Source organism: Lates calcarifer, linkage group LG18 (assembly GCF_001640805.2).
Source record: "Lates calcarifer isolate ASB-BC8 linkage group LG18, TLL_Latcal_v3, whole genome shotgun sequence".
Lineage (NCBI taxonomy): Eukaryota > Metazoa > Chordata > Actinopteri > Centropomidae > Lates > Lates calcarifer.
The window spans coordinates 4,663,809-4,687,306 of record NC_066850.1 but is presented as its reverse complement, the minus strand read 5'-3'; the positions used below and the strand labels follow the sequence as shown (position 1 = coordinate 4,687,306).

General features: G+C 44.0%; 2 protein-coding genes across 4 annotated transcripts; one reads left to right on the top strand and one right to left on the bottom strand.

Annotated features, from left to right (window-relative positions):
* The first annotated feature begins 1 nt into the window (after position 1).
* Positions 2–4,617, top strand: arl1 (ADP-ribosylation factor-like 1). The gene is made up of 6 exons (XM_018700476.2): positions 2–139; positions 713–850; positions 1,972–2,053; positions 2,218–2,329; positions 3,016–3,194; positions 3,401–4,617. The coding sequence occupies exons 1-6, from the start codon at positions 136–138 to the stop codon at positions 3,429–3,431; spliced, it is 546 nt and encodes a 181-aa protein (XP_018555992.1). The 5' UTR covers positions 2–135; the 3' UTR covers positions 3,432–4,617.
* On the bottom strand, positions 4,263–23,483 carry utp20 (UTP20 small subunit processome component). Of its 3 annotated transcripts, none has more exons than XM_018700456.2 (61): positions 23,391–23,483; positions 22,299–22,379; positions 22,125–22,191; positions 21,916–22,048; positions 21,593–21,781; positions 21,416–21,497; positions 21,113–21,250; positions 20,840–20,995; positions 20,560–20,712; positions 20,314–20,448; positions 20,148–20,225; positions 19,876–20,054; positions 19,623–19,778; positions 19,145–19,233; positions 18,908–19,013; positions 18,665–18,815; positions 18,432–18,494; positions 18,159–18,326; positions 17,976–18,052; positions 17,753–17,832; positions 17,401–17,665; positions 17,125–17,310; positions 16,642–16,732; positions 16,295–16,380; positions 15,576–15,701; positions 15,170–15,336; positions 14,628–14,836; positions 14,325–14,468; positions 14,151–14,230; positions 13,826–14,061; positions 13,594–13,738; positions 13,351–13,438; positions 12,928–13,071; positions 12,761–12,814; positions 12,485–12,637; positions 12,237–12,392; positions 11,986–12,126; positions 11,759–11,896; positions 11,486–11,625; positions 11,293–11,375; positions 10,848–11,164; positions 10,610–10,749; positions 10,342–10,498; positions 10,022–10,120; positions 9,758–9,925; positions 9,498–9,664; positions 9,269–9,416; positions 8,541–8,657; positions 8,255–8,425; positions 7,926–8,057; positions 7,696–7,806; positions 7,448–7,597; positions 7,182–7,364; positions 6,948–7,079; positions 6,727–6,859; positions 6,457–6,641; positions 6,289–6,360; positions 5,920–6,195; positions 5,636–5,762; positions 5,391–5,536; positions 4,263–5,286 (listed from the first exon to the last, which is right to left on the bottom strand). In XM_018700456.2, the coding sequence occupies exons 1-61, from the start codon at positions 23,391–23,393 to the stop codon at positions 5,131–5,133; spliced, it is 8,403 nt and encodes a 2,800-aa protein (XP_018555972.1). In that variant the 5' UTR covers positions 23,394–23,483; the 3' UTR covers positions 4,263–5,130. The 3 variants fall into 3 exon arrangements, with proteins under 3 accessions (XP_018555972.1, XP_018555970.1, XP_018555971.1); XM_018700454.2 differs by lacking the exon at positions 23,391–23,483 and adding an exon at positions 22,507–22,729; XM_018700455.2 differs by lacking the exon at positions 23,391–23,483 and adding an exon at positions 22,507–22,729 and having other exon boundaries at positions 19,623–19,775.
* Positions 23,484–23,498: the final 15 nt, after the last annotated feature.

The following is a 23,498-nucleotide window of genomic DNA, read 5'->3' as shown; positions in this document are numbered from 1 at the left end:
GTGTCGAATAAGGCGAAACTAAACTCACGCGAGAGTTGGTGACATCGTTCAGCGACACGTCAACCATACGGAAGAGAAAAGTCTGTGTCCGACTTGCTGCTGTATTGCTTATATAAGGAGCTTAGCCTAGTCGAAATGGGTAAGCATTTAAATCATTGCTCGATAAAATGTGTATTTGTTCTTTTTGTACCTGTAACTTGGGTCCGTATGAATACTTATATACCGATATATCCCTGTTTGCTGCTTCACACAACGCGCAGTGCGACTGTTGCCAGCTAGCTAGCTATCGTTAGCTATTTACAGTGATCACAGCATGTTTTTTCCATTCATGGTGTTTACTGCGGACAGTTCCTAAACGTTTTCCTTCCTTGTTCTTTTCGTGAATATGTACTTGTTGGTGTCAGTAGCTTTACTGATAAAATACGGCAACTTGCGGTTCTCAGATAATTACATCATGTCATGGATACTGTAGCTAAGCTAACCTCGGCTAACTTGTCTAACAATCTAATACTTAGTGAATTAATATCTATTAGCCCCTGTATAACCTTTTTTTCACCATTTTTTATAATCATAATTATGATGGGACAGGCGAATATTTGGACCTATAGTTGATAAATAATTTTTGTGTTAAGTGTATTTTCCATCCACCCACGAGCCAAACAACGGCTTCTCTCTGCAATAAAAAAAAAAATTCCCTTGCGTCTCTCTCCAGGTGGTTTCTTCTCTAGTCTCTTCTCGGGCCTTTTCGGCACCAGAGAGATGAGGATTTTGATCCTTGGTTTGGACGGCGCAGGAAAAACAACCATTCTGTACCGACTACAGGTTGGAGAGGTGGTCACCACAATCCCCAGTATGTACCGCTGTTTCTTTATGTACTGTTTACTGCTCGTCACACAGCATCCTTAGATCCCTGTCAGCTAAACTCTCAGTTTATCAGATGCACTATGTGTAAAATAGTGGTGTGAGTACGACATCTGTATGCTCAGTTATTGGATTATTAATGGCATCCAGCTGTATACCAGCAGGCAAATGTTGTCACAGGCTTAACAAACACGCAACTAGTCTGTTCGTCATTCCTGTTTGACTAGAGAGAAGCAAAGCAGGTGGGGGTAGAAAACAAGTTTCACTGGCTCTACAACAACAAATTTAATTACAGCTAATAAAGAAAGTACCAACATAATTTTTCATGTGATAGCACCCCTTTCATCCACACGGAGTGGCCAAACAAACCTACCAGTGGATACTGTGAATGAATATAACTGAAACCACGAGAAAAAGAAACAAATACTTGGTAAAATGTATCCCATCAGAATAAAGAATAACCACCTTAAACACTGAAACAGAGACATATAAACGTTTAGGGTCTATTTTGAAGCAGGGTCTTTTTCAAAAGGATCTGAAAACATATCCTGGTTGTCTGTGGCCAGGTTTCAAAAACTTTTCTTGATTAAATTGCATGCCTCTGACAGGCTGTGAAAATGTACTTTCTAAATAACATGTTTTCTCAGTAATATCTGTCTGGTGCAGCTGATGAACCTTCAGCAGTGTCCTCCTTCTCTTTTTCTATGTGAACATGCAGTTGCTCAATATTTGCATGTCTGTCATCCAGAGGGTTGTGGCCACAGCAACACAAACTTTACTTATAGACATGCTGTGTCACTGCTGTTTGTTGTCAGTGTTGCTCATTTTCAGATCTTTGCAGATCACCACTCACCTTAATTTACCACGCAGAATATTACATATTATATAGTTGTTTATTGAAATGAATGTTAATTCATAATTTGCTGAAAAATGGCAGTGTAACTCAAAGAGAGGGAGAAACTTCAGAAGACTCATCATACATATCAATTCTTCCTTTATATTTAGTCTCAAAACCCAAAATTCAACATCACTTTTCTCCCACCGCACATTTCATAGCCTGAGAATGTTTTTCTGCTCTCGCTGCATCTGAATGTTTTTGTTTTCACACAGCAATCGGCTTTAACGTGGAGACAGTCACATACAAGAATCTGAAGTTCCAGGTGTGGGATCTGGGAGGACAGACAAGTATCAGGTAGGTGGAAGTGGCAGAGGGTTTTATGTCTGCAGCTCCCAGGTATATATTTTATTCTGTATATAACCACAACATGAGTTCATCTTCTGTCTTCATGAATATTTCTTCTCACTGTCTAACCACCTCCTCCTCCACCTCTCCTCCCTCCTGTTTCTGATTCACAGACCCTACTGGCGGTGTTATTACTCAAACACAGACGCAGTTATCTACGTCGTCGACAGCAACGACCGCGACAGGATGGGTATCTCAAAGTCCGAGCTGGTGGCCATGTTGGAGGTAAGAAGACAGATTCCCGACTGCAAGCTAAAGACACTGCACCAAGTCAGATGTGAGGATATTTTTTATGGCTCTAGTGGCATCCAGCACTTTGGGTCAGAGTCAGATAGATTTAAATCATATTGAATGTCTGCAGAAGATCAAATCATTCCTTCACTCTGAGAAAATACTGTGAAAAACAATAGTTGAAATTCCTGTGGATCATATTGTTCTTCATATTAAGGCCACACATACCCTGGAACCATCTTCACCATTGAATACTTTGTATTGAAATTTAAATGTCACTGAATTTGTGGCATTCAAGTATTTTATATTAGAAACAATTTGAATATATGTGAACTTTATTTTTCGCCTTCAATTCTGAACTAAACTTTAAGTCAGGCCAAAAAAATCTGGTTGCTTAAATTGAAATTGGATTTATTCAAGATAAAAAAAAAATCAAACTTGAACTAAGATTTTGAAATTGCACCACTTCCAGAAATTTCAGGGAGCAGCAGATAGTTTCAAAGTAAAATGTAAATTTCACTTAACATTGTGTTTTAAAGAGTGATTACAGCTGTGTTCTTTGCTTTAATGACACAGATATTTGGAGCTGCCACTTGGCTAATCTCAGACTTTACTCACTGGCTTTTTGAAAATTAGATCTCAGATTTTCTTCTCCTTTTGTGACTGTGCATCTTATCCAGGAGGAGGAGCTGAAGAAAGCGATCCTGGTGGTGTTTGCAAACAAACAGGACATGGATCAGGCAATGACACCCGCAGAGGTGGCGAACTCTCTGGGCCTTCCAGCCCTCAAAGATAGAAAATGGCAGATCTTCAAGACCTCGGCCACAAAGGGCACAGGTCTGGACGAGGCGATGGAATGGTAGGCTTCACTAAACATGCTACATTAAGAAATTATAGAAATATGAGTAAATTAATCTGAAAATGGCCTGAAGAGAATGACATTGTGAAGGGTTCATATCATAAGTTAATCACTCATTCTCTTGATATGTAGCACATATTGCACAAGGTGTTATCTGTTCTGTGTGTTTACCGAGGCTGAATTATATTTGCTGTCTGTCCTCACAGGTTGGTGGATTCTCTGAAGAGTCGGCAGTAAAGGCTTCCCCTCCCACTCTGTATATACTCCTGACCTTTGACCCTTCTGTGTGACGCCTTATGACTGATCCTTCACCCCCTCCCACCCCTCAGTGATTGCACTCCTGTCCTCCTTTCCCCACCTCTTCCCCACCTGAAGCCTTGGCCAAGGCCTCTCAATGCCTTTCAAAGCCTGGAACTGAGAAGTGAGGGCTGCAGTAACGTCTGGACTGGGCACACACACACACACACACACACACACACTATGCCCAGGTGAAGGCTTTAGAGAGCCCTAGGACTGCAGTGATGGAGGGGCAAAACGTAAAACAGCTGTATTTACATTTTTTGTATGTTTTGGAAAGTGTCTGTTGATAGTTGAATAACACCTGTGAACAAACATGTCAGACATTGCTAATTTTATGAATCCATTTGCAGTAGTGTCCGCATTGAAATAAGTTATCATGGATGATGATAAATGAGGCTCTGTGAAAAGCCTGTCCACTCCTCTGAAAGCAGGCATCTTTATTGGACCCTGCATCAGTTAGCTTCGGTTAATAATTTCCCAAAGGCAAATTCAGAGTAATTTGCATGTAGTAAAGCCAGACACCGATTAATATTTGATGGGCACCAATGTCAGCAAAGAGATGCCATTAAGATCCAACAGGAGGCAGCCTTTTCCCATTAAAGCACAAACATCAGTACAAATGGTTCATCCTGTTCTGACCTGAGCTGCTGGATTAATGATATAGCACTGAACTCCATGTCCATGTTTAGTGCAGCAAATATGAACTCTAACTCTTTGGATAACAAACCTCTTGGTAAACAATCTCCTGACCTGTATGAAATGTTCTGATTTACTTTTGGAAGCAGCAAAGTAAAAAAAAAAAAAGAACAACAAGATATTTCTCTTTGTCTCCTACTCATCCTCTAACCAAGTGTTACTGCAGCCTGGGCTGTTTTTGTACTTTAGTCAGGCAGATGCATTGACGTGGATTTCTGCTTTTTCTTCCTGTTCAGTTGTGTTTCCAGTTTTTAAAGAATATGGTGGTTAAGGCTTTTTTTCTTTTGAAATCCTTGAGTGCAGCTTTGGCATATTAGTCATTTAGTTACTGAACACTAAGTGTATGCTCAAAGTTTTATGGATGCATATTTATATCTGCTTGTACAGTGAAAATGATTCTCAGTAAAGATTGCTATCAATGATTGTACCATTACTGTGTGCAAACTCCTTGAATACTCCTAATACCGCACCAATATTACAGCAGATGATCAGTAAAAACATCAGATTTTTTTTTTTTTAAATTACAAAACTTACATTTAACTGCACAGGGTATAAATCTGAGCATAATTTTCCCCTCTGTTCACAGCAGGAAAATAAAAAATAGATTTCTGCTTTGATCTGCAATTCATAAGAACTGATGTCATTAGTGATTCAGAGACGTCCTGCTGTGCAGCAGCTGTTACATGATGTCTCATTTCTAATTCCTTTTCCACACACACATAAGGATGTTGAATGTCTAACACAGAAAAGATGGATTGAGTTATCATTTTTCATGTTCTCCTTGATCTTAGCAAACCACCAGTGAGAAACATCTGTTTCTGTCTGTCTTGGCCCAATGAAACATATTAATTACTATAGTAAAAGTCATTTAGTAACAGTATGAGGTGAGATTTTACTGGCTCACCTGGCCTGCTTTGATCCCCACCCTCAGACACGTGGCTCACTGCACCATAGCCAGGTCTTTCAGCGCATGACTCCGATGCTTCTTGGCTTTATAACCAGGCCGTAAGAATTCAATCTTCCTCTTCTTGGCTTCGATTTTATTCTTGTGCTTCTTGAGTTTCTTTTTGGCCGCGATATCGGGGTTAGCTACCGCCTGTGAAAGGAGAGGTGAGGATAAATGTAAGGCAGCTGCAGAGGATAAAGTTGTTGTGTGTGTGGGTGTGGGTGTGTGTGTGGGTTCATTGTGTTGCATCCTACCTGCATGGCTCTGTGTCGTTTCCGTGCCGCTCGTCTTTGTGAAAACTCCTTCTGGACGGCAGAGAAGGCCAGCGAGAATCTCTCCAGCCCCACCTGTCTCTTCAGCAGCTCAATCAGCTCCTGCGCCAGGTTCTTCAGTGTGGGGTCTGGACAGAGACAGAGAGCAGCAGTCAGTGATGGAGCAAAGTCAAGTTTGAGGAGTGAATGTGTGCCAGGATATTTTTTAAAGACGTAGGAGCTGTTACCTTGGTCTGCATAGGTGCTGTCCAGCTCTCGGTACAGAGGAGTGATGATAGTGGTCAGATAGGGGCCGAGCCTTTCCTTCCCTAGGTCCACGGCTATTGCTCCCATGAACTTAAACACACATGTTCTCTGTGGAAGAGAGTGGAGGGAAAGAAAATTACAACTCAAGCACCGGAGACAGTAAGTACTGTCAGGTTTATACCTAGTAACTGGAAGAAGTGTGTGAATGATCAGATACTGAGCTGTCGTCAGCCACAGAACAGGACATGTAACTCGTATTTTCTACCTTTAGGGGGACTTTGGGAGTGTGTGCTGCCTCTCTCTTGGCCATCAGAGACAGCTTCTTCATCAACCACAGCAGCGAAGGAGGTCGATCATCCTTGTCATCTTCCTCCTCTTCTTCCTCCTCTTCCTTTTCATTACCCTCCTCCTTCTCTTCATCTCCATTCTCCCTCTGCCCTTCCTCCTCCTCCTCTTTCACTTCTCCCAGAGAGGAGGTGACATCAGACTCCGGGGAGATGAGGTAGATCACCTTGCCAACGAACAGCAGGTTCTTGATCACCTGTGGATGAAGCATAACATGTTTTTAATTAAGTCTAATCTGTGTGATTTGTTGAAAGTGTAAGGTGGGTGTGTTTTGGCTGCATTTGTGCACCTGCTCTCCTGATGCTGTGTCCAGGAACTTGGACTGCAGCTGATTACAGAACGATAATGCCAACTCTCTCATCTAAAGGTCAGAAAAGGAAGGAAAGAGGAGAGAGGAGTTTGTTAAAACAATGAGAATAAGATGCAGAAATTACAAACAAGCGGTCCTTGCCCTCACCTTCTTGTCCAGGTTGCTGGTGATGAAGGTTGTGGCTGTTGACCGGGATGAAGCATCTCCGCCCTCGCCTCTCCAAATGCTGACCAGTTGTTCTGCCGGCTGGGCTGCAAACAACTGGCCAAAGAGCTGCGAGGCGGTCAGCCACACCCAGCAATGAGGGTACCGCAGGTGGGCTTCAATGTGACCTGTGGACATATTGAAAAAATGAGTTTAAGTGAACTTTCTTTGTGTGTGTAAGTGAAAGAGCAGTTGTGTGTGTTAAGCCTTTACCCCAGATTCGACAGAGTGTGTCTTGAGGCTTGCTGAGCTCCAGCAGACCGCAGTATTTGCTGAGTTTGGTGATGAGAGTCAGATAATTGAACAACAGCTTGTCTGCTCCTTTCTCATCCTGCTCCTCTTCAATCTGAAACACAGACAGTTACAAAGATCCTTGCTTCTTCTCAAGATTTCAAACCTGTGGCCAAAGATGGTGTGAGTGTGTTGATATTTACATCTTCGTAGTTGTCGGGGTTGATCTCTCTCTCCAGCAGAGGCAGCAGGTTGCCCAGTCGACGGGTAAATTTCTCCTCCTCCACCTCCACGAACAGACCACAAATCTGAGCCCCGAGACGACGCAGGCTCGCCTGGGAAGGAGGGAAAAATTTGAAGTTGAAAGTGAGATCTTATCCAACATTATTTTAGAACGTTCCCCTAGACGTTTTACATGCACTTCAGCTTAGTTGTACCTTTTCTGCACTCAGCCAGGTGTTGACGAAGGAGAACAAGGTGTTCTTGTGGTTTACATCCATCTGGGTCAGCAGGGCCTTAATGGCCATGGCGGCCATTTTTTTACAGCGTGCTGAGTCATCGTTGACCACGACAAGGGCCAGCGGGGCAAAGAAGAGACCACTGTGCTGCAACAGCAGTTTCTGAACAAAAAAATCCACCAAGTTATATGTGTGTAAACACCTGACAATATAATGCAAGTCCAGCTGAGGTGAAATTTACTCACCTGAGGGAAAGTCTGGAAGATGTACGCCAGCATCTCCAGCGCAGACTCCCTGCCTGTGTCATGCTCATAGTGCAGCTGAGCCACCACAAAGTCCAGGTGAGCTCTCAGCTTCCTCCCCAGTGGGTAGTCCAGCAGGTACTTTAGATAGATCTGCACACCACAAACACTGTTTTTTCAACTGCCTGAACTGAACACTATCGTCTCTTTACTGGACATTGTGTAGCTTTGCTCCTCTTGTGTGTTAGTACCTGTCGACAGTGGATCCTGATCATGGCATTGCTGCCGGTGACTGACAGCTTGGCGACTTTCTTCATCACCTCTTCCATCTCTGGGACTACGAGCTTCCTGGACAGAATCGCCTAAAGAAGACAGACACACAAACATAAAGATGAACTAAATAAAACTCTAATGATATTTTGAGCTTCTGATTTGTCCTGCACATAAAAATAAAAGCACCAAAAACACTTGGGCTGTTTACCTTCAGCAAGCCGAAGGCAGTGGCCTGGCGTGATTGATCGTAGATGTCCTCCTCGGCGTATGCTAACAGCACCTGCAGTTGCGTCTCAGAGATCTGGTTGCTTTTGACATTTTTCACTACGACTGTGATAGCCTGAGAGACAAATAGAAAGAGAAGAGAGAAACAACAGAAATTCAGTTTTTGTTTTTGCAGAGCACTGAAGAAAAACATTATGAAAACAGTTGTGTTTCTCTCCAAAAACTTAGAAACAATCACAACAAAATAAACAACAGCTGGTTTCACCTGCTTAATCATGTTGTGTTTGTGTGTGTGTTATTTATTTATATTACCTTGAAGCAGTTCTGGACCAGGTGGTAGTTCTCCCCGCGGGCGGCTCCAGCCTTGGAGTAATCCTTCAACAGGACAAAGAGCTGCTTGGTCAGCTGGTCGGCGTTCTGCTCCACTGCTGGCAGCGGGAACTTCAACAGCAAGGTGAAGGCCACCAGAGCCTCTGTGATCACCTGGGAGGGAGAAGAGACAGAGGAATAGGGCGAGGGAGTACGTTATGAAAGTTATCATCTCCATTTCACTTATTAGTCGGGCTGATAATAGGTACTCATGCAAACATGCTGGTACCTTGATGTGCATGGAGTCGAGGCAGTCGAGCAGCAGCCGTACAAACGGGTCCAGCATCTCTAGTGCTGAGGTCTCAGATGATGTCACTTTGGATCTCTTCAGACTCATGTGGAGCAGCTGAGGAACAGATGGATTCATTAAAAAAACAGCCAGATTTAATGTAAATTGAGCTGAACTGCATTCCTCCATTACATGCACAGATCATTTCCAGAATCCTGCTCAGTACAGCCACATGACTGCATCTGAGCCCACAGACTACATCCAGTCAAGTCAGTTTGGATCAGATTACTGAGATCAATATATTTGATCTGTGCTATTAACATTCAACCAGCAAAAAATACATCTACATCTGTTTATACAGTAGCTAGCTAGCCACTAAATCAAAGATGCTAAATGTAAGCTCGCTAACACCATTTCATTTACATTTAAAGAGGCTAGCTGGCTAAAGTGTGATGCTGTTTCTCATAGGGAATATGTTTATTCAATGTTCATGTATTTTTGTTGTTCAATAAAAGAATAAGTCAAAAAAGCAAGTGTGTTCCCATTCCCAAGTTTCTTACTTGGAATACTTCTGAAATTCCCCAACTTAATTTCTCATGGAAGTGACAAAACAACTATGAAAAAAGTATAAGCAGAACGTTATGCTTCTGTTACTATATCAACTTGAAAGCAGCAGCAGATACAGGCCTGGGGTCACATGACATTGCTACAAACTGAGTGTTGTGTACCTTGAGGCCAGCGTCCACCAGGATGTGCATGTTGGTTCGGCGGCTGACAGGAGCTTTCTGACCCCCTCTCTTTGGGGTGGGAGGCAGGAGCAGGCAGCTGGGAGGGGGCAGTCTGGGGTCTGGGGGAGGCTGAGCTGAGGCTTTATCTCTAGAATTACACACAAATACACAGTGTCACAACTAGTAGATCAGCATCAGAGTGATGTACTGTACTTTGATCCGTGTGTACCGGTCTCTTTTGGTGAGCAGCGGCAGACTCTGGCTGACGAGGCCGTGGCTCAGCAGTAAGATATCCCGAGGAGTCATGCCCCCATTGACGAGCAAACCCAGGACCAGCCGCCGCAGCACGGCGCCCACACGGTTACACACCTTCAGACTGGATGACGTCTCCAGAATCTGTTGGGATGATAACGTGAGGAAAAGAGAAGACAGATTCAGGAGAACTGTCAAATTTTCCATTTCTTAATCCACCTCAAATCACTCCCTCACCTCCTTCAGTGGAAGTATGAGCTTGGTGATGCTCTCCTTGCTGCAGAACTGGGCCAGCAGCTCATAGGAGTCCATGCTCTTGCTGTGTCGAGCCTCCATCAGCTTGGAGACAATCCCCTTCACCTCCTTCTCCTCAGCCACAGCCCCGAACAGCTCATTGTTAAAGATCTGACCAATATTGACCAGAGAAGAGGGGATTAAGATAATATCTCACAAATGTGAGCCTACACAGTAAAACAGAGTGGGAAAAAAACAAGTTCTTACATCGATGAGCATGTTCATGCATGGGTCCAGGTCACCACTCTTTAAGGTTGGACTGAGAGCAGACAACAGCTGGTACACTGTAAATGTTAGCACGTGGACCTGGATAGAGAGAGGGAACAAACAGTTCAGAGAAAACACGAGCACTTCATTTCACAACAGTTGTACAACATCAACTGTCTATGACAACTTAAAATGTTTCAGATCTAATTGTGAGAGACATATTAAGGATTATTTGGCATTATGTGACATATTTACAAGGCAAATTAATTATGTGTACAGCTGTATTTTTCTTTCTTTCTTCTGTATTTTCTTGCACTTGCCTGATAGCCCTTGACCAGGATGCCCTGCATCTCTTTGAGCAGGTACTGCAGGTATCTGCACCCCAGCGTCTCGATGATCTTAACCAGCGTTCCTCTCGCCACGTCACGGATCTCCTGGAAACGGTTCCTCAGCAGCACACACACCTTGATCAGAATCCTGGACAAACAACAGAGAAGATATAGATCAATCATCTCTGATGCGTCATAGTCTTATCCAAACGAAGGGCATCCTCAAGCAACACACATTCAAGTACACACAGCAGCATACCCTGGCAGGTTGCTCTCCATGATGTGTGGAGGCAGAGTCTGGATCAGTTTAACCATTGCAAAGGCGATCGGTACCCTCACCACCTCCTCATCCTTCACATCCTTTGACTTCACCGCCTTGTGCTCCTCATCACGCTTCACCTACAGGATGCACACACACTCTCACTATTACACTGCTGTTTAGAGGTTTCAGAACAGATAAGGGCTGGTTATGTGTTAGTTGTGTGCGCAGTGTGTACCTTTGCAGTGAGACACTTGTGCAGGCGAGGCAGCACGCTGTCATTAACAGTCTGGTGGATGGTGCTGATCAGAGACTCCAGCTCCTCTTTGCTCTGTGGCAGTCCGCTGGCCACTGGAGCAGGTTTAGGAGCCACTGGTCCCTTCTCTTTAGTGGTGGCCACTTCCTCTGAGACGGCATCTTTTTCTCCCTCATTGTTGTTCATTTCCATTGGAACATCAGCCGTCTTACTGTCAACCTCCATTTCCTCCTCATCGTCACTTGTGTCTGATGTGTCAGCTGCAGCTTCGTCCATGTCATCGGCTACATCTGTCACAGCTTGTCAAAAATGTGTTGTTTGATTTGACAAGTTTTATGAATATATTAACAATTTTAACTATGCACAAGGGACAAATAATAAGGGAACGAGAGAACAAATATGAGCAGACATCTGATGAGTCACTCACCTTCTCTGGCCTTAGCTGCCTCCATTTCTCTGCTGAGAGTCTGGTGGTCAAAATGGAAAGCCTCCAGAGCTGTGACTAGCAAACTAGGGTAAGGGAGGGAGGTGGAAAGAGAGAAAAGAAGAGGAGAGGAAGATTGTAACAAAATGCTTTGGGTATCATGAATTAAAATGGACAGACCTGAGGAAAACACTACCTGACAGCCAGCTTCTGCTCAGCCTGTGCAGTCTGCAGGATGTGGATAAAGTGTTTCAGGTAGTACAGGTACTTGGACCAGGTCAGCCTGCGGCACACTGCACCCACCACCTCCACTGACGCGGAGGTCATATTCTCATGCTACAGCATGGGAGAAGAGGAGGGGTCAGACTCACAAACAAATACACAAAACGCATGCATTTTTAGTTTCATGCACAAGACATTTTGAAAATAAACTGTGGCCTTCATGTAAGTTTGTGTGCAGATAAGTCACCTTGAGCATTTTCTCATCTAGCAGGGCAGTCATGGCGTACGGCATTATGTAATTCTGCAGTGAACGGGACGTCATCACGACCGTGCCCTCGTTCAGCTGCTTGGCAAACTTCCTGAGAGCACGACCCCGACGATGGATCTAAACAAGGAGGAATGAGTCAGTGTTTGAGGTCTTATGGAGGAGGAGAAGGGAGCCAGAGGAGCGAGTTTTCATGGTTTCTTTCTAACCTGGATGTGCTTCATGTGCTCAAAGAAGTCAGACTCAGGGTCGTTGTAGTCTGTGAGCTGCACCAGGTCTCTGAACTCCTTTTTGGAGGGGAAGGTCTTCACCAGGCAGGCCAGCACAGTGGTGTATTCATGCTGCACACTCTGGTAGAGTGAAGGGGATGAGTAGAGGAAGAGGTTGCATTTTTAAACATAAGCCATACCGAGTGTGTGAAGTGGTTTAATTTTTAGAAACTGTGTGTGTGTGTGTGTACCTCTGTCTTGCTGCGGAGTCCCTTGTGTACAGCATCCAGGATGGTGTGTTGTATGACGTCCTTGTAGATCTGTTCTCCAGGACCAACTGCCGCCAGCTGGTTGATAACTGCAGACAGACACAAGGTGGCGTTGTCTGCCAGCGACATGTCACCAATCTGCACCAGAAGAAGGAACAGAGAATTAAATTCTTCTTATGTTATGGCTATTAGTTTAGACAGCATATCAGCTGTATTATAGATCTACTGACCTCATAGGTGTGGAAACAGTTATATATGATGGTGCTGATGTAGTCCAGGTCCAGAGTCTGCATGTCTTTGACTCGCCTGGTGGCGTCTTGGAAAGCCGTCAGACGCACATCAAAGTAGATCTCATCCAAGTGTCGACTGTCGAACGCGTTGAGCTGGAGAGGGTGAACAAGAAATGGTATGACTGCTGTTACTGACTGCAATACTGTGAAGCAGGTGAGTCTGACCACAGAGATCACTGTGTGAATAACAATACATGTAAATGCATGTGATCTTACCTTTGTTGCTAAATCAGTGATATATGTGAGTGAGGGCTCCAGATCTGACAGAGTCTGAAAGCAGAGCAGCACAGACAGATTTAAATACATACCATACCATTAGTATTTGCATTAGCTTTTATCCTGATAACTGATGAAGTCCAAAAAACTCTTGTTTTCTGCTGTACCTGGAAAACGTTGGTGAGGGCCTGCCTGGGCAGCTTGTTGTGGATGATGGAGAAGAGTTTGCTGAGAGGGCGCAGGAAGGCCGAGGGCTGCACACACTGTCGCAGCAGGTTCTGTACTGTGGCCAGGATGTCGATTTCTGTCTCCTGAAAGTGAGGTAAATCACTGGTAGCGTGAAGAAATACCATCTGTTTCAAGCACCTCTAACTTGGCTGGAGGAACAATCTTTCCCTGAGCTGAGCCTCCCAGGCACAGATGCCTCTCTGGATGCCTGCAAAAACAGCTTTCCTTCCATAGAACTGAAAGACCAAAAGGCCTGACCACAGCCCAGACTCCAAACTAAATATTGGAGGCTCAGTTCAAGGCAGCAAGATCTTAATCAGACTTATTTGGGTTGTACACAAATAATAAGTTGTTAGTCTTACTTGAGGGTTGTTGCCTTTCTGGAGGTAGGGTAGCAACAGGCTGATCAGCACTGAACTCTGCTCCTTGTCACTCACAAATCTGCTGACCCTGGCAGAGAGAAAGTGACACGTCACAACAAAAGTTTAATGCAAACAAGTGATTTTTAAAAGAGAGAACACATCTGAGATACAGGGAAACGAGAACAAAATAAATATATGTGGTCTCTGTTGTCTCTCCTCCTCATCAGCTGACAGTGAACTCACTTGGATAGGATGTTGAGCTCCTTGGCCACCTGCGCTCTGAACTTCTTCTTCTTGAGCCTCTCAGTGTTACGAACGACTCTGCTGAGGTACTGCAGCAGAGTGGAGATGTGAGGCAGCAGCAGTCTGGAGCCGTGAGTTAATGAATCTAGAGGAAAGGCAAAAAACAACACACACATTTACATGTGGCCAGAATGTCGGCTTTAGAGGAGATGTTTAGGCACAATCTGCTGACCTGCAGTGACAAGAGCGCCCTCTCCTGGCTGCGGGAACACACAGCCGTTGACGCTCAGCTCTGTCTCTGTCTCCGAGGCAACAAAGTCCTCCGCTGTTGCTAGAGACTCAGCTATGTCCATTACCATGGCGATGGTCGCTGGGGAAGCATTCTTGGCAGAGAGGAGGGCAAAGACGTTTAGGAGGACATCACACTCAGGATGGTCTGGTCTTTGCTTGGCCAGGAGGGGGAAGTACCTGACACAGAAAGACAAAAATATCTTTGTATTTCCTTTAACTGATTGTGGAAGAAAGCACAGACAGATGGAGAAGTATCAGACTCTGACCTGGCATTTTTGCACCACACATGGATGAGTTTCAGCAGAGGGGTCGGGGAGTAAGGGCTCTCTGTGGGGAGACGACACACCTGCACACAAAAAATAAGGAAATTTAAAACTTCTATGTGAGCCAGATCTCCCTGGACAAACACAACAAACACAAAGGTTGTTTGCAACAAGCACCTGAGGCCAGACCACAGCCTGGAAGACAGCATCCAGCTCGTCTGGGCTGAAGCTGTAGGAGTCAAAGCCATCAAAGAAGTCCTGGATCCTCAGGATGCCGAGTCGCCTTAAGTTCTTCAGAGGACTGATGCAACCTGCCCTCAGCTGCAGATAAAAAGAGGAAGAATCCAGTACTGAAACAGTGTCAAACATTAGACAGAAAGATAAGAATTTCTACTGTATAAGAAAGATTTCAGGAATCTGACATTAGAAACATCTCTAAGAAACACTTCAAATAATTTTATCAATCCTCATCCTTGTTACCTGGTCTCTGCTGTCCAGGACGCTGGACACAGAGGCAGTGACACACAGCAGGATCTGCAGCACTTTGGGCAGGTAGATGTGGATGAGGTGGCCCAGTTTGTGGATCACCACATTGATGATGTTCAGCAGGCTGTGCTGACGGCCCAGTGGCAAGATGGCACCCACATCCGTCTCAGCAACTGCCCTCTCCACTGCTGCCAGACAGGAACCTGAGGCCACAGGAAAAGATTGATGAGGGAGCTCCTGCTGTTCAAATTAAGTTTTTTACATCTTGATATTTTCAGAGAGACTTGTTTTCAAATTGCTGATGTGATTTTGTTTTGGCAGAAAATATATTATAATGTAAAACATAATTTTAGTTATGCACTTTTCAATCTTAATGAGTCACCCACATGAAACACAGACTTTTAATTTATGTTGATTTGGATTAAAACTCGACTAAAAAACTAAAAATGTGAAACAGAATCCTTTTTTTTTCTAAAAGGTGAGGTGTTTTCTGGAGCTTCTTATACAGTGTGTTTTTGTGATGTAAAAAGTTCTACCTTGGCTGTGATGGCAGACGGGCTCCAGCAGCAGGTCGATGAACATTCCCAGCTCCTCGGCCTGACAACCTGCCAGGAAACGCAGAATGATGGAGGACCGGGAGGCAGCAGTGGCTTTCCCCTGGAACTTACTGCCTGTTTTACTGCGCAGACGCCCAAACAGGAGCCTGTATCATCAAAAATAGTGCCAGAAATAAGCAACAAGCAGCAGAGGAAAAATATTTGCTATATTTAAAATGAAGCTAAAGCCAAGAGACAGTTAGTTTGGCTTAGCTTTGCATCAAGATTGGAAACAAAAACAATCAATCAGAGATACCATTTTCCAGATGCTGGACTCCTTTAAGGCAGCAGTGAAATGTTACAAAAACCCCAAACATACTTTGCAACACACGTACACAGACAGTACCTCATGAGGAGTGGGATGAGTCTGGCTCTGTGTGAAGCATCAACCACCCCTGTCTCCTCAGAAATGTTGAAATGGACAATCTCCTCCTTGAAGTGTTTGTCATCCAGTAGCCTCTCAAGATTCTCTCTGAACACAAACAGAAACACACAAAACAAGGGTTAAAACACTGGGACAGTGGTTCAAAATCTTCAAAGACTCACCAGCAGGGCAGAAATTTGCCTATAATGTAGTTGTGTAATAACTTTATATGTAATTAATAACCAATGACAATATTAACAATGTGAAGTAACATTCGGCATTATAATTACAGCACACAAGCGACACAAAAAGGCAGAAAGAAGCGCTGTACAGAAACCAGGTCAGTGTGACAGCCTGGTCCTGAACAAAGAGCCACACATACAGTCATCTGTAACGCAAAACTTCCCCGGAACCACACATCTGTCTGCAGGTGGGGCTGGAAGTGCGGTAAACTGATAGCTTGATAACAGACAGTAGAGCGCATAATGTCAGACAGAGTCAACACTGAAGCGGAGGTTAACATTCCTCCATCTGTAACCATAGAGGGCTGGTGACGAGAGCCGTAACTTATCAAAGAAGCTCACAATGATCCCATTGAGGGTGAGGGACATGCTGGGAGACTGCTGCTTCAACAGAAATGTTAATACTGTATATTTGTTTTCCTGTCCCGTCTCTTGAGGAGATTAAGATAGTTTTCTTACTTGTACGGCACTATGTTGGGGTCTTTGTACGTGAGAACACATTCCAGGGCCACTCGCTGAATCTGCTGGTCCTGATGGCAGAGCAACTGAAAACAAAGACACAAAGAAATATCATGCTAGTTTCATAACATACTTCAAAATTCTTAGCGATCAATAATCATCCATCGATTAATTACACCCATTCCTAGACCAAATCGACCACAAATCGTCCCCCACATTTATTTATAAAATAGCTGAAATGTTCAAATGTCTTGTTATTCACAGAATATTGTTATTCACAGTGACGTCCCAGGATTAAGCAGCTCTGATGGTTTGGTTTAACAATGTGTGCGAAATAACAGGATTACCTGGTTATAGAGCTCACAGAGACTGCCCTCCAGGTAGAGAGAACGAGGGTTAGTGAATTTGGCAAAAACTTTCAGATGGGCAATCAGCTGTCTATGAGAGGAGAAAAGAAATTTCATGAAAACGTGACACAAAGTTAACAATACATGCCTCCAGATCCTGTTACTCTGTCATTCCCTGGTCATTAAAGCTCCTACATGTATAATGTGCTCTAGTTTACTGGGCAACCTAAAGTATAATGATGATTTTGAAAGCTGTGTCTATCTAAAAGTCCAGCAGAGTAACATTAAGTTAGTTTCTGTTACACCTGATGAATATAAATCTAATCTAATTCTCCTTTTAGCTACTTTTTTGGTTTCCTCCCACTCCTGAGGGAAATATTCAGTTCTTTTAGCTGCTAAATGCTCCATTGTGTTAACCAGCTAATGTTAGCCACTAACATCAGTGCTAAGCCATTAGCGATCAGTAGGTAGCTGATGTCTTACTTGGCAGCAGCTCTCCTCGGAGGTCCTTTCTTCTGCTGTCGACCTCTGTCCTCCACATCCTGCTCCTCGTCCTCTCTCTCCTCCTCTTCCTCCACAGCCATCCCAGAATCCTCTAGGGCAGCATCACTCCTCTTCCTCAGGTCCTGAGTGGGGGCTACCAGCAGGTCGGCAGGATAAAACTCATTCCTACGACAAAAACAAAAAATATCAGGACTTGATGCCCCCACTCCTGCAGAACAGATGTTCTTCCTGAACCAACTCTATTTAAACACTGACCTGATGAACCTGAGCAGCAGAGGACTCAGTTCTCGGCTGCGTGGTTCTACTCTGTCAGGAAACTGGGCCATGGCGCGCCACAACAGGCTGCGGAAGTTTGGGAAGTCCGTCCTCTCGTTGGGGTCACAGATCAACTTCAGCTGCTCCAAGAACAGCACCCCCACGTCCCCACTTTCAATGACGTCACAGCCCGGCTCACTCTGATGACTGAACTCCTCCTCATCATTACTGACGTCATCTTCGTCGTTCTCCTGCAGTTCCTTTTCTATAACAGGCAGATATTGGTGATTTGTTTTTATCACGTTTCATCTGCATACTGTATTTATTTTGCACCATAATCCAGCAGCCTTACCAGCCAACCCTGCCACCATCTCTAGATGTTCATGGTAGACTGTCCAGAAGTTCTTGTTGTCCATCCCTCTGGCATGGCTCCTGTGTGGAGGAAAGAAACTAATAAATGCTAAATTTATTCAGCAGACACTACAACATGCACAGTGCATGTTGAAAAATTTTCACTTGACATAAACAAATCAATAAATCAAAATATCATAGGTGTGTGTGTCTCTTATACTCACACAAGAAGTTCAATGACTGCGTCCCACAGCGGCCTGAAGTTGATAAACAGCATTGCAGTAAGGTAGCGCAGGGGCACCTGAAAGAAAGAGAAAAAAGCAAAATCAGAAATCACATCCCAAGAATACATTTTCAAGATCACAGTGTTGGCTTTTTTCCAGCCAGGAGTACTCCTCCCTCTGTACCTGCTGGAAGGTGCCGGGCGGCCCCTGTGGCAGGCTGCGCTGCACCAGGTCATGCCTCAGCTTCCGGAGATGAAGCAGCTTCTCTCTGTAGTCCTGCACTGAAGCCGGCACCAGTTCTGCCTGCAGGCAAACTGCAAACACCGGCTGCACCTCCACATTCTCCTCACCCTGGACAGAGGGACAGACAGTCTCACAAATAAGTACATGAGTTTACTGTTTCTGTTACTCCTGTGTTTGGCGTAGTTTAAGGAGAACCTGGACTGACAGCTGTACCTCAGTCTGTGGAGGGAGCTCTGCCTCAAACTGAGAGAGAATCCTCAGAGTCAGAAGGCGAATCTGAAAGAGAAAATAACTAATAAAACTCAAGGTAATAAATGTAGGAATATATACCCAAACACACCAGAGTTAATCTTCAGAATATGAGATGAAAAAGCTTTTTTTGTGTTTAGGTGACCTTCCAAAATCTCAAGGGATCATAATTTGCACTGCTGTGACTGGACACAAACCTTAGAGATGTTGGAGGAGAGATTGGCGTGCAGGATCTGGTAAAGCTCCAGCAATGCACTGTGGGACAGATGCGCCGAAACACCACTGAGTGACAGGCGGGTATAGTAGAGGTCTCCTAGCAACAAGGCAGACAGGTCTGTAGGAAACCTCCTGTGACAATAAAAATAAACAGAAAAATGTAAATCCTTGGATCTTTGACATTCAGCAGTAAAATATGGACAGGGATGCTATGCAGCACACACCTTAGGATTGAAGTGATCTTGTCCACAGTGACCAGAGAGAGAAGCTCAGCAGAGCCGTCCAGACTGAGGAGGCAGCTCAGGGCCTGTCTGGCAACAAACAGACCAGCTGGAGGGTGGAAGAGCAGTGACACCATTTTAGTTGCTTTGAACATTTTCCTATTAATGTTTCTGTCACTTTCCATACATGAAATCAACAAGAAAATAAGAGAGAGAGGGCGAAAACATGATATCACAAACCTTTCCCCAGTTTCTCTGCCTCAATCTGACACAGGAGGTGGTTTAAGAGAGCAGTCACAGCAGGAACAACACTACCTGGAGCCAGAGGTCTGGAATATTAAACAACAACAGATCAGGACAAACATATATGAGACATATTTCTACATTATATATACATTTTCTCAGACTTTCAACAGCTAAACCTTAGTAAATCATATTAATTTCTATTTATTTTAAATACTATTTTCATATGGAGGCAAACGGTCTTTAGTTTGCAGCTGAAAAGGAGAAAACCAGTCTAAATCACCTCCTAATGTAATGGTGATGTGATCCAAGTTGAAGAATATGTCTTACTTAATATGTGATTCAAATATGATTTAAAAATCCTGATTAAATTTCAGTTCCCCAAAGGATTTATCAAGACTCTCCCTGTCTGGATTACATCTCTCAAAACTGTGACTGTGATGGTGCATATATATCTTTGATTTGTGTGTGTTACCTGACGTGCGGCAGCAGCATCAGGGCAGACCAAGGTAGAGACAGGTCAGTGATGGACTGGTTCTGTTCATCAGGAAATCTAATCAGAGACAGCACCAGGTCTGGCACTGCTAGCTGCTCTGATGTCGTACTTCTCACCTGACCTGCCTCCTTACTGCTAAAGAAGAGAAGAAAACATTTAGATAACTAGAATTCAATTTATGACCAAGTTAAAAGTGACCGTTAAATATTTGAGGCATGCTGCAGTATCTCACACTGTGGTTTGTCCAGTGAAGAGCAGAGGGTAGGTTTCAAAGGCCATGGAGCCGTCAGTCGGGGGTGGGGCTTTGGCGAGGATCAGGCTGACCAGCACCTCCAGGCCACAGTGGCGAGACAGGGCATCTCCGCAACTGAACAACCCAGCAGTGAAGCGCAGCAGGCTGGGGAGGAAGAGCTGGAGGAGAGGGGAGGAGAAAGAGGTTAGTGTCACAGAGACACACACACACACACAAAAAAAAAATTCTGAATATATCTGGTGACGACTCACCTGCTCAAACTGTTTCATGGTGAACATCTCCTTGGTGAACTCTAAGATCAGGTCTTGCCCCACTGTGCTGCCAAACACCTGTTGAAGAAAATAAAGTCAGAAAAGCAGGTGTGCAAACACATTTACTGACTCTAAAACATGCAGTTATGAACTTTTTTCTCGTCACCTTTTGAACCGTCTCCTGGATGAGTGATTTAGGCAGGCTGACGTTCTCCCCGAGGAGCAGAGAGGAGATGATCTGGAGGAGGAGGCGGTAGCAGGGAATCGACAGAGCTGAGCTCTGAATCAGCCGCAACACCGTCTGCAGGCGTAAGAAAATAAGATGATGAGAACGTACAGTCAAGCTGCGTAATGCTAGATTTTGACTTTAAGGAGGAATAAGGGTGCCCCACAAATGATCTTCTCCTCTCACCTGGCAGACAGCCTCTGGTTTGGTGATCTTGGATCCATCTCGGTGGGACACCAGGGTGTGGAGAATGAACAGCAGCCTCTCCAGCTGCTCTGTCGCCAGACCTGCCTCTTCCCCCTTCAACTCAACGACATCAAGGATCTCCACCACACTGACCTGCATGTAGGTTCACACCACCATCAGATACAAAGCACTCAGTATAACAGTGGTCTTGAAGAGTGCAGAAAATAAATTAACACAACACACAGACAGTGCCGAGTTTCAAATCTGAATCCTGCTTTACCTGTAGTGACTCCCATAAAACCAGGAAGTGTTCTCTGTCGACGTGATTAGCTGCAGCCTGAGCCATGTGATCCAGGGCGTCTCTGACAGTGTCCCAAGGCAAACAGACTCCTGGACTAGTTATGGGACCGAGCTTTCGCAGAGCCACAGGGAGAGCCTGAAGAGAAAGGCACAGAGAAATAGAAAATGAAGATAAACCAGGACCCATTCAATTTTCAATAACAGAAAACTGTAGAGCACATATAATTAAAACTCCGTGAGGATAAAAACTCACATTTGCAGTGCAGGAGTGGAACATGTTTCTGACTCCTTTGCACATCTCAAACAGCAGCTGACCTGCTCCTTCTGCCTTATCAGGGTGCTGCTGCAGGTCTGAGAACACATGAGTCAGCAGGGCATCAAGATCTGGAACCTGTGTGGGATGAAAAGAGCCATGGTTTATCATCAGCAGACCACTGGATACACCAAACAAACACTAATTTAAGTATCTTTAAGTAGCAGCTGCAGATGAAAAAAAGGTACAAGGAAGGAAAACATAAATTCATGTTAGATGTCTGATCACATTCAAGTTACCAACCTTTCTCATCAAAAAAGAGAAGCTCTCTGCTGCAAAATTGCGGATGTGCTCCTTCTTGTGTGCCAACAGTGTGCTGTAGAGACTGTGGGATAAAAAGTTAATGTAGAGTTAATGTCAGCCAAAGTTTCTCACTCTCCAGTGAAACATCTGCAGAGTCTGACTCGAGCCTTTTCTCACCTGTAGATATTGGTCATGTCCTTCACCATGACCCTCCACAGGTACTTGTAGAGATAGGAGAGGCAGGTGAAGGCCCACTCCAGCACCTCTGTGTCCTTTGTGTCCAGCAATGTGGTGATGAGAATGAAGAAGTCAGGGAAGTGAGGATAGAAGTCAGTCTGCAGGTCTCTGGCCAGCTGAACCACCAGGCTGAGGGAGGGAAGAGGGGAAACACAAAACGGGAGTTAGTGCCACGCAAAGTTTAATTAGTATGTTTTAAAGCAACTGAAAAGGTAAGCTTCTTGGAATCTGGTAAAACTACAAGTCACATGCAAAACACTTACTCCAGCAGTGGTTGATAGGCCAGACTGTTCTTGACAGCCAGGTGTGTTTTCAGACTCTCTACTATCGACTTCTGATGGAAAACCAGCATGTTGAATGACTGGCTCTTGTTGGCTACTTCTTTCAAAAATGTTGCTGTGGAGGAAAGGCATCAGTTTTATAGGGTGATAATATAGCAAGTGATGTAGTATTTCTTATTTTGTGTACGTACTGAAATGTGCTGTCAAATTGAGGTCTCTCCATTTTGTCAGTCCTTCAGAAAAGTATGTTTCTACTTCCTGCATTAAAAGAAAAAAGGTCATTAGGAACAAAAATAAAAACAGGAAAGTTTACTGTATAAATGGGGGTTAATAGTTAGGGAGCAATGATTACTGACTGCACATACCTCAGCATAAGATCCAGTTCTGTCAATGCGATGGATGACATTAATGTTGACATTGGCAAGTCTCTCAGCAAAAGTGAGAAACTGAAAGAGACAGAGTGTTTAACAAAGATATACCACACTAACAAAATGACAGGGTTTACAGTTTTATCTCCACTACATAGCTGCTACTTTTTCAGCATCATGCTACGGTATGGTTGTGGACTCTCACCCGGTAGGTGTTCTCTGATTTGTGATACGAAGACTTAGACTTGATCTTCATCGTTGCTTCTTTGTTTGATCAATGGTGGGTTGTATTCCAAAGATTAGTGAGCGATTAAAGCGATTCATTAAAACACTATAGTTTGTGTCTTCTTCAAGCTGATGTTACAACTGTTTACACACACGCCGACTCCAGGACGCAGCCATGCTGAACAAGGCATTATGGGAGATTTTTCTCTCCGCGTGGTACATGAAAAGAAGCGTCGAGGCGAGAGAGAAATCCTCCCTCACTTCCGCTTTTGTCTGAGGCTTCGCGCCATTCTGTTTCCGGGTTCGTTTTTTATTCGGCAGCTTTTTAAATACATGAATAAATGGTTAAACACTTAAGTAAATCCGTTCGGTAGACTTTTGGTACGTATGTCCGACTTCTAGACTGTGTGGACAGTCGAAAAACTTCAACTTTACTCAAACTGTTGAAGAGGAGTTATGGAGTTAAGCCAGAAAAACCTCACAGTACCATGTCTGAATAAGGTAAAAAAAAAAAAAGAAAAGAAAAAATAATAATAATAATAATAAAGACAAACATAAAATATTTTCCAGTATTTTTCCAGTATTTCACTTGCTACGTAAGCTTTGTAATAACGACCAGATACCCTACTTGTACAGAATGTTCAACCCTGGTTCAAGCTAGCTTAGCTTAGCTTTTTTTCCCTCCATATAGCATTTATTTCACTCGTCTTTCTGGACCAGACATAGCTGTTAAAATTTGAATATCTCATAATTTTAACAAAGACAAAACAACAATTAATTTGTCAACATCCCACAACTCCCATTAATGAGCCATAGATAGTGGTAGCGTATCTATGTCAAACCAACATCAGTTGAGTAACTCACCATCTTATGCGGACATTTTGTGTGAGAGCCGTCGACTGTAGTCTATGGTCAGAGCAGGAGACGAACAGGTGGAACTAATTAATAGATGAGCTCCATTCAGGTGTGTCT